We start from the raw sequence: 10,204 nt of genomic DNA on the forward strand, positions 1-10,204 counted from the left end.
TCATTGCATCTTAAAAGAAGAGGAAGAGAAAAACCTCCAGGTTTTAGCCGATACTGAAGACCTTTACTGCGGGTGAACTCACGATTTCTGAATGCATAAAGCTTTGGGGGTCACAGGCATTTTTAACCTCATGGCAATGAGAATAGCTCCCTCAAAGGGACCTCTTCTTTCTCTGCTTCCACTGAGCACTGTTAATAGATTGCCTAATGGGCAGGACTCAGGTTTTTAATGATGGGTAGAGAGATCCAGGATGGCTTTCTGAGCTGTTTGCTTTTTTGCTGGAGCGCTGGTATGGCAGAGCCCAGCTAGAGAGCGGCTGTGGAAGGCACAGTCCTCCCATGGCTTGCATTTTACCCTCAACATCTTAGGAATGGTTTTGCCTTCAGGACTTTTTTAGATGATTCTAGTATGTGGACAGGGTATGCCCATACCCCTAAATGAAAAAAAAATTGCATGGAAAACCTTTGCAGAGAGGCTTGTTTTGAGAGTAAAGGCTGCAGAGATGGAAAAGGGAGAGCTGAACTTCCAGCAAGAAAAAAAACCAAGCCAAACTATTTTATTTTTTTGAGTCTCCATCCCTAAGGGCATGTTTTCTGGGGATGAACTGACCCCTGCTCACACTGACCCCCGGGCTGCTTTGCTTGCCAGTTCAGGGACACGGTATTGCAGCCATGAGGGTTAATGACTCCTTTTGTCTCCTCTTTCAGCTTTTGCAGTTGGTGCAGCTGGTGTTGCCCCATCTGAGCATGCCGGGCTCACCTGAAGCCGTGCGAGAAATTTGGGGCTGTACCACAAACCCCTGTCCTCATCTTGCCCCCTGTCTCCACCTTCCCCCCTACACCCTATGTAGCACCTACCCCCACTTTCCTTTTAACCCATCAGCTAAAATACCACTCAGGGAGCAAAAAATAACATTAATCCCAGATAGAGGAGAGAAAAATGGGGCCAAACTCCTGTGGTTTGGTCCCATGCACGTGTGCAAATGCACCCATGAAGAAGGGGGCTCTGAGAGGAGAAATTTGGGGATCCTCTTCCTTTCCCCATCTCTGCCTTGCTGAGTGATGGCAAAGCAGACCCTTAACAGCGCTGCTGTTTTATTGACTCCCCGGCAAACCGGGAGTTATAATGTTTCTCCCCCAAGGTAAGGAGAGATCGAAATAAATTACTTCGGTAAAGAGCCGGGAATGGCAGTTCTTCTATAATACAAAGTGCAAATATTTGGGCATCTCATGCGCTCCCTTGAATAGAAATGGTACGAAATTATGCATAAGTAAAATGGGTTCACATTTCCTCCTAGCGAAAGTTTTTCTTTGCTCTCCTGGAGCATTAAAGACCTACGCTCCCGTCGCCATAAAAAGGGTTATAAAATTTAAAGCGAGCTGTAGCTGGGATTAGGCTGGGATTCTCCCTTTCTCCTTCTCCATCCCTGCTAAGTGAGGCGTGCACCCGTGTTTGCTCGAGCAAGGAAAGGCGCCCACATACTCCTCGCATTGAACAATAAGGAGGATGAGAAGAAATTTGTTCAGGACCTAAAAGCAAGTTTTTCCTGGGCTAGTGGATGCAAAGTCGATGGCACAGCAGCCTCTGGGCTTTCACCCTGCCTGTTGGTGGCATGTTGGACCACAGCGTTGGCGTGATGTCCAAGGGAAAGCCCGGTTAGGAAACACCAAAATCACTAATCATCGTCATAAATAGTAATAACCAATGATAATAACCAATAATAATAACCAGTGCCCTCCTCCAAAACAGGATGCCAGAGCTTCATTTCACACAGTGAGAAAGCTGGTTTGATGCTGGGCTGTCATGAGGCTGCCTCTGGAGCGGGAAAAAGACCCTTTTCTCATATAAATAGGTCATCTCTTTTGATAGCTCTTAGGTTTCAAACAGCTTCAGCCCTGTCCTGCTGCACTGGCCTCTGCAGACCACTCATACCTCCAGCCAGGTTTGCTAAGGATGCCCCTGGAATCCGCTGGAATCGCATGTGCCACCCACAGACAGAAAGCAGATAATTCTGCACATCCCCATTGCCTTGTCTTTGCCACCTTATCCCTACCTGAAAAAGGCAAAAATACCCCCCCTTGAGACCCCTGTGTGTTTTATACAGTTACATCACAGCATCTTTGCCCTTTCCCTCTGTTCCAGACTTTTTTTGTTTGTTTTTTTTTTCCCCCATTTAATCCCTCATCAAATTGGTGTTGCAATGTTAGAGATGATGATTCATGAAGCAGAGGGTCAGAGACGAGGTTGGTTCTGCAGAGCGAATGAGGCCTGTCCCAGCCCACGCTGCCACCCTGGGATTGTCCTTTGTCCCCGGCTGTAGGTCATTGTCCCACTCCAGGGCTGTCAGATAAGGGTGTCCCAGGTGGGATGCTCAAGGTCATGCGTAAGCCAGGGCTGCGAGCATCCACATTCATCTGCTTTTATCTCCAGCACTGAAGCCCTTATAACAAAAATAAATAGGTGCACACCAGGCAGCCCTGTCTGGCCAAATGTTAGACCTCCAAATATTGACACAAAATGTTGAGTTCCACAATCGAGCGGCAGATTTGCTCTTTTAAGGGTAGCTGCCATGTGCGGGGCGTGCTGATATGATACAGAGCTGGGTCACCGCCACCAGGGGGTGTTTCCTAGGGCAGGGATGGGATTTTGGGCACAGCCTCATCTCCCAGAAGCAAACCTGTGTTCTCCAGGGAGAAGCATCGCATCGTTTCTATTGCAGTCTCTCTCCCTTTTGCCCCTTCGTCCTTCAAAGAATTGATTGCTGCTAAAATAACTGAGATATATAATGCTTTGAGGTCAGGATGATCTGATTTGGCTCCTTTCCCTCTATTCTTGCTCACTTGCTCTCCAGCGCTGTGATTTTTTCCTCTGGTTCCCATGCTGCTCTGAGGCAAACGCTCTTATGTTACCACTATTTTTCAGTTGTTTCATACAAATGCAAGCAGAGCACTGACACTAACAGGCAGAGATGATGCTATTTATTACCACTCATCTTTGTCTCTCCCATCAACTCTTTCTTGGGTAATTCTCCCCATCCTATGTTGGATGCTTAAATAATTGGGGGATTTCACTGTTGTCAGTAGAAGAAACCTAAGCGGACCAGCTTAGGCTAAGTATCATTTAGATGGCTGAAATTGGGCAAGAGAAACCATGCCCTCAGCCCTCTGTGCAGCAGATCCCTGTCTGTAAAGCTCCTTTCCCTTGGCCAGTCTGTCCTGACCATTTTCTCAAAGCAAATGGAAATAAGCAGCAGAAACTGGAAAGGAAAAGCTCAAAAGCCCCATGTCACTTTTGTCCTCACCCTTCAGCTCCTCTGCAGTGGAGGATGCAGCTGTGACGAGTCACATCTACCTTGCCCCATCATCACTTTTGGGGAGCTCCACTTCCCCTGCTTTGCACCCAAAATTTGGGCAACGCTGAATATTAGGGTACCTGTGTCCTTGCACACAGCTCCCCACCCCGATGGAAGCTGGAGAGGGGAAATTATCCAAATCAGACGCCCTTTCCAACTAACCTGCTGGAGGAAACCTTTAGCGGGCAACCTGCCAAGGCGTTCTCAGACTGACAACAGCTCTTCCAAATGCCATCCAACTTGGAGGTGATAGGGAAAGCTCGGTAAATAAACCTTCCTCGGGTGCCACGCTTGTTCTTGTGGCATCCCAGGGCCTCCTGGCAGCATGGTGGCATGGTGACTCATCCATTGGACATGGTTGTTTTCTCCCTGCCAGGAGAAGCACACGGAGGGCTTGTTTTGGTAGGGTTGTTTTTGCCTTTTTTAAATTATTTTTTTGTATTTGTGCTCGAGGAGTGAGCTGACGATGAAGGAGGAGGTGCAGGCAGATTCTGACGGGAGAAAGTTCACCCTTTTTTTGCTAATAAATGATGGAGCTGCTCTACAGAGTGGGGAAGACGACAGCGCATGAACACACTCTGCCCCGCGCCCTCCTAGGGATTATTTCTAGTAGATTTCTACTATTTCCTCACGAAAAAATCTCACCGGCCATAAGTTTTAACTGGCACGAAGTCAGCGGTGCGGTCCAGGGCATTTTGTGGCCTTATTTGCCAGGGCAGATCTGAGGAGCCCTTATCTGCAAGGCCCCTTGGACCAGCTTGCCCTTGCCAGCGCAGTGTGGGCATCATGGGGAATTTCGTGCCGCTCAGGGATGCCAAGCAAACCTGGCACCTTTGCTGCCATCATCGACAGGAGCGCGGGAATTTAGCTACACCCAAAAATCACCTCCTTCCCAGGGGCATCATTTCAAGTCTATGGGATACGGGGAGTTGTAGTCCCAGCCTCTGCCTTCAGGCGGGGAAAGCTGACATCGCGGCTCCGGTGAAAAAGGCTGTTCTGAGCAACAATTTCCGAAGGAGGCTGAGTAATTATTTCGCTCAGATAAGCCCAGGAACATTGTGTGAAGCTATGTGCACACAGCAATAGTCGACTGCTCTGAGCAAGGGAATTCAGAGCTGTCAGCAAGGAGGGAAATGCCACTTTGGGGGATTGAAAACATTCATAAAAAATTCCTGGCTCCCAGCCTAGTCCGTGCTGTTGCCGGACGTTCTCCGTGCTCGCAGTTGCGTATTTTTCCTTCAGGGATGGAGTCGCAAGGAGGTTTTTTCCCCCTCTGCTGCAACGCATGGCCAAAAAGGCACATCTTAACCTGGACTAGTGAGTGACGAGCCTTCGGCCGACCGAAGCCCACCCGGCACCATGGGGTTTTGCAGGGCTGTGCTGGCTTATCCCCACCGAGCCTCTGGCTCACTTTCTCACAGGGACCAGCGCAACAGCTGTAGCATGAGCCCAGCGAGATGTATGCATGCAAGCCGTGCTGCTGACATCGAATTTTAAGTTGTGAGCGTCCAACGCCGCCTTTTCCAGACCGTGAGAGTCCAATTCCCCGAACTCGGAGGAGAACCGGCCAGGAAACATGGGGTTAAGATGACACTTCCCACATGGCCCCACTACATAACCCTAACTCTGCCCCGGGGAATGGCAATAGGAACTGGAACACTATCTTATCCCTCCTTGGCTGTATTTGATACATTCCCTCAACATAAACTCAAGATCGCAACATAAAGCCAAGGGATTTGAAGGCTATGTCTATGCTGTTAAATAAAGGAGGGCCACGGGTTTATCCATGGCCCCAAGGTGGATGGCCGTGAGGGATGGAGAAGCATCATTCTTTTTGGCTCGTGGCTGGATTGAGTTGAGCGTCTTTGGTGATGATGCGGGTGGGACCGATGCCTGGAGGCATCCGGATGGGACCCCCTGGACTTTATTCACTAAGTGTCCCGCATGGACACGGGAAAGGAGCATTGGTCCTCATCGCCTGGGAGCTGGGCACTGCAGCATGGCAAGTTGAAATGGCTTTGGGACCTCTGGTTCGTAATTCACACTGTATGCCTTACCCTCATGGCGACCTCTCTCCGTTTCAGGCCAACATGAAAGCACAAATGTCTTGACTTTTCCCTTTAGCATGTACTAGTCATCAAATACTATTTTTCTGTCTCAATTTCCTTTCTTGCCTCCTTTTCTGCCCCCCAGCAGGACCCATCGTCAGCGTGTGACCTGGGTGCATGAGCTGCCCTTTTTTCTAGTGCAAAAAACCCCACAACATAAAAAATACAGAGCAATCTTGGCAGTCCCCTTCTGCAGCCGCAGGATTTATCTTCCCAGCCCTCGCAATACCCTCCCAGCCCCGTGAAGCAATCTATCTCTCACCTGCTATTACAGAGTTCATCTCACAGACCTAATGGAGTACGTGAGTCCTGAATTCGCTCCCGCTAATGCTCTTGGTGGCCGGGTCACTGTGGGAAGCGAGCTGGGAATTCATTTTGAAAATCAATGTAGACGTCAATAGAGCGGCTTCCCCCAGGGAAGCGACGTGCTTTTTAACAGGCGTTGCCGCCTGCTCCCCTTCGTCCCCCGTTTTGTTTTATGCGGTCGGAGTAGCCACGGAATAATTCATCCTGCTTTCAGTGAGCGTGTCTTTTGCACTGCGCTCTCCGGTTTCCCCAAATCAGAGTGATTTTTGGGAAAAGATTAAGGTCCCCTGGCAGTGCAGGATTCACTGGGCTCCTCAAAGTGTTATGATTTGAACTTGCTGTGCCCCAGTGTGATGCTGGGGACTGTCTCCTCCGTGCAGCCCCAGCTGTCCCCTTAGGCTGTGTCGGCACGAATAAATTGGTATAATTTCTAACTCCCGGGAGTATTTTGGCCTGCCATGGCTTTTCCATGCATTGGCAAGTGCAGAGCCTGCAGGGATAGTGTTGGAGGACTGCTCAGGGCAGAGGTACCTCAACCCAGCGCAGTTCACAGCTGTCCCCAGAGGTGACCTTCATGCTGGGATGGGGACACAACACCAACCTGCAACCTCGCACCATCCTTGGAAGAGTCTTGGCCAAAGCCCAATGTCATGGGCAATTCTTGGCCATGATTTGGGAGGTAGCAAGACTGGGAGGCTGTTCCAGAGAGGCACTTTGAGAGCAGCCCCCCTGTTTTTGATAGCAATGTGGGTATGGGCTCTACCACGCTGGTTGACCTCAAATCACTTAATTTGGGACTAAGGTTTGTGACTCGTAGAGCTCTCAAGACTCCTTTTCCAATGGGGATCAGGCTGCACTGCTATGGGATAAATATTTAATAAGAATGAGGGTCAAGGCACTGTTTTGTCCAAGGACACCGAGACAGCCTTTTACTCCCGTGAAAAGCACCAAGGGATCTTTAATGCCCATGCAAAGAAGGCAGGAATCGGAGTTTTAAGCTCTCATCCCCCACCATTAATGTCAATGTTAAATATTGATCCTTTCTGTGTTTAGCACGAACCAAACAACAGAGCCAAGCCATGCTCTTTGGCTTTTATTAATGTACTTCTTCTGCATTGGGTGAAGTTTGCAGTAACGCCAGGAAAAAAAATGTAGCGGCGGTGAACGAGCGGCAGACAGATCGATTTTGTACCTTGACACGATTCAGAAGGCGGTGAAAAATCACCCCGTGCGAAGCATCTCCTTATCCGAGCCACAACAGCCATTTTGTAGAGAACTCATTCCTCTGCAGCGCAAGAGAGTCAGGCCCAGAATTTCTGGTAGGATCTGGGATTTGAGGGAAGGAATGGAAACAAGAGGTTGGAAATGTGTAAAATCCCCCTTGTCCCCGTGTCAGAGCAGGTTCCCTTATGGGTGTCTGAAGTCAAATTTGAGGAGCAGGTGGACATCGTGTTGGGGGAAACCTGGGAGCAATCCCGAAATCAGTGGTGGCCAGAAAATAGGTGGATTTACCCAGGGAAAGATGGCCTTTTTGTTAGGGTTTAGGGTTTTTTCTGTGTTTTGCATCACCACCAAAAAAATGTAAATCACAAGTAATATAAAGGGTGACTTCAGTGAACCGCCATAAGTGGTTTTCACATGCCAGGAGTGCATGCATGGCAGGAAGACCATGCATGGTGTTCTGCATGGTCTTCTGCAGCCAGAGATAGATCAGCTTTCCCAAAATATTCTGCAGCTTTTGGGTTTTCTGGGGTTTGGGTTTTTTGGGTTGTTTTTTTTTTTTTGTAATGGGGGTTTACAGCTTGGCTGTAAAAATCCATCCCTGGTTCAAATTCTTGGAGCATGCTTATTAGAGGGCTGGAGTAGCCAGGTGATTATTCCTGACCTCTGGGATACTCTCTGTTGAAATGAATTTAACACTTTAAAGTGTATTTCTCCTTGAGCAAGGCGAGCAGGCACTAAGAGTCACGCCTTGGGCCTGCATCCCATTTTACTAGCAGAAAACAGCAGGAACTCTTTTGAGGTCACAAAATTAATAGAGAACTGGGGAACGTGGGAATATTTTTAATCTCTGCTGTCATTACGTCCATCCACATTCCCACCCCGTGCCTCAGTTTACCCAACTGTAAAAGGATAGCAGTGATGCCCTTACACAGAGGGATGGGGATGACTTAAATCACATCTCTAAAGCCACCTACAAAAGGTCTCTAAGAAAAGACAGAAGCAGAAACTGCGATGTGAAAGCTCTTCTCTTCCTTTTCCTTTTTAACCAGGTTTTAACAACACACTGAGCTCCCTGTGGATTGGGCTGACATCCCCCAGACATCCCTGCAAGCCACTAAGCATGTGATAAAATATGATAAAATTATAAAACATGATAAAATTATAAAATATGATAAAGTATTTATTTCCCGACATGGTACCTGTAGTTGCATGTGCTCCGAGTAGAGGAGTCTGCTGCTGAGTGCATCACTCAGAGCCGTAAGCAAACCTCACCGACCTCCATAAATGCCAGAGCATTTAAGTAAGGAAAATCCTGGGAACACAGGCTGTGGGGTCACTGCATCTGGCCGCTCACCAGTGTGTTTTTTCCCTTCACAGATACCCTGCGGAGCATCGCCTCCATGAACCACGCGCCACGGTCCTCCCCAGCAGAGCTCAGCGGTGCCAGCCATCACCTTCTGCGAGAGCGCAAGTCCTCAGCGCCATCCCACTCCAGCCAGCCCACCCTCTTCACCTTCGACTCGCCCTCCAGCCACCTCCAGAGCACCCTGTCTGCCAGTGCCCCCCAGGACTACCTTTTCCTCCACCAGTGTATGAGCAGAAAGTCAGAAAACACAAGGTATTGTAGCCCGCCTGGGAGCAAACCTTGGGGACAGCTGAGGGAGGGCTGGGGGTGAGCGGCTCAACCCACCTCCATCCTTGGAGGTCTGCAGAACCCAGCTGGAGAAAGCCCTGAGCGATGGTCTCATTTCATCGCGGTTGGGAGGAGGAGGTCGGAGCAGCGACCTTCCAAGCTCCCAGCTTTCCTAGCTTTCTGGATTGTATTAAAAACTGGCTGAATGGCCGGACCCAGAGGGTGGCGATGAGTGGCACAAAGTCTAGTTGGAGGCCAGTCACTAGCTGTGTAACCCAGGGGTCAATACTGGGTCCAGTCCTGTTTAACATGTTCATTAATGATCTGGATGATGGGGCAGAGTGTATGCTCAGCCAGTTTGCTGATGACCCCAAGCTGGGAGGATTGGCTGATATGCCAGAGGGTGATGCTGATACACCAGAGGGACCTCAACAGACTGGAGAAATGGGCCAGCAGGAACCTCATGAAGTTCAACAAGGAGAAGTGCAAAGTCCTGCACCTGGACAGGAACAACCCCAAGCGCCAATACCTGCTGGGGGCCACCCAGATGGAAAGCAGCTTGGCAGAAAAGGACCTGGGGGTCCTGGCGGACACCAAGTTGAACACGAGCCGGCAATGGGTCCTTGCAGCCAAGAAGGCAAATGGTATCTAGGGCTGCATTAGGCAAAGTACTGCCAGCAGGTCGAGGGAGGTGATCCTTCCCCTCTACTCAGCACTGGTGAGGCCACACCTGGAGTGCTGGGTCCGGTTCTGGGCTCCCCTGTACGAGAGAGACATGGACATACTGGAGAGAGTCCAGCAAAGGGCCACGAAGATGCTGAAGGGACTGGAGCATCTCCTCTATGATGAAAGGTTGACAGAGCTGGGACTGTTCAGCCTAGAGAAGAGAAGGCTCAGGTGGGCATCTCATCAATGATTATAAATACCTGCAGGGAGGGTGCCAAGAGGACGGAGCCAGGCTCTTGTCAGTGGTGCCCAGTGCCAGGACCAGAACCAACAGGCACAAACTGAAACACAGAAGGGTCCCTCTGAACATCAGGAAACACTTTTTTACTGTGAGGGTGAGCGAGCACTGGCACAGGTTGCCCAGAGTGGTTGTGGAGTCTCCATCCTCGGAGATATTCAAAAGCCATCTGGACACGGTCCTGCGCAACTGGCTCTGGGTGGCCCTGCTTGAGCACGGGGCGTTGGACCAGATAACCTCCAGACATCCCTTCCAACCTCAACCACTTTGTGATCCTGCAGATGGGGCCCTAATTCCTGCCTTTAACCAGAAAAAACACAACCAGAGGGATGGGCAGGGTTTGCACTGCTCTGCCGTTCATCCCTGCTGTAGCCCAGAGCTCGCTGGGCTTTGCGGCAGCTCGTGGTGCACGGTGTGGTATTTCTGAGTGAGCGACAGCTCTCCGCCTCCGGACCCAGCCGGTTGCCTTAAATAGCGAGGAGTTTTTTTGGCGTGAAGAGTTTTGGCTCGCGAGAGCGGCGAGGAGGGAGGGAGGGAGGGAGGGAGAGACAGTCGGAGCCCAGCTGGTGTGAGGTGAGAGCAGAGCCTGGGCTGCAGCCTCCGCTGCGCTTTCCTGC

The 10,204-nt window shown here is 50.1% G+C and overlaps 1 protein-coding gene across 1 annotated transcript in view; it reads left to right on the top strand.

Annotated features, from left to right (window-relative positions):
- The window catches only part of GAB2 (GRB2-associated binding protein 2), a 38,882-nt gene that overhangs the window by 17,880 nt on the left and 10,798 nt on the right, over positions 1–10,204 (top strand). Inside the window, exon 2 of the mRNA XM_009323473.1 lies at positions 8,368–8,608. Coding sequence (XP_009321748.1) covers positions 8,368–8,608 — 241 coding nt within the window. The remainder of the gene's footprint in view (positions 1–8,367; positions 8,609–10,204) is intronic.

This window comes from Pygoscelis adeliae, unplaced genomic scaffold, assembly GCF_000699105.1.
Source record: "Pygoscelis adeliae isolate BGI_AS28 unplaced genomic scaffold, ASM69910v1 Scaffold84, whole genome shotgun sequence".
Taxonomy (NCBI): Eukaryota; Metazoa; Chordata; class Aves; order Sphenisciformes; family Spheniscidae; genus Pygoscelis; species Pygoscelis adeliae.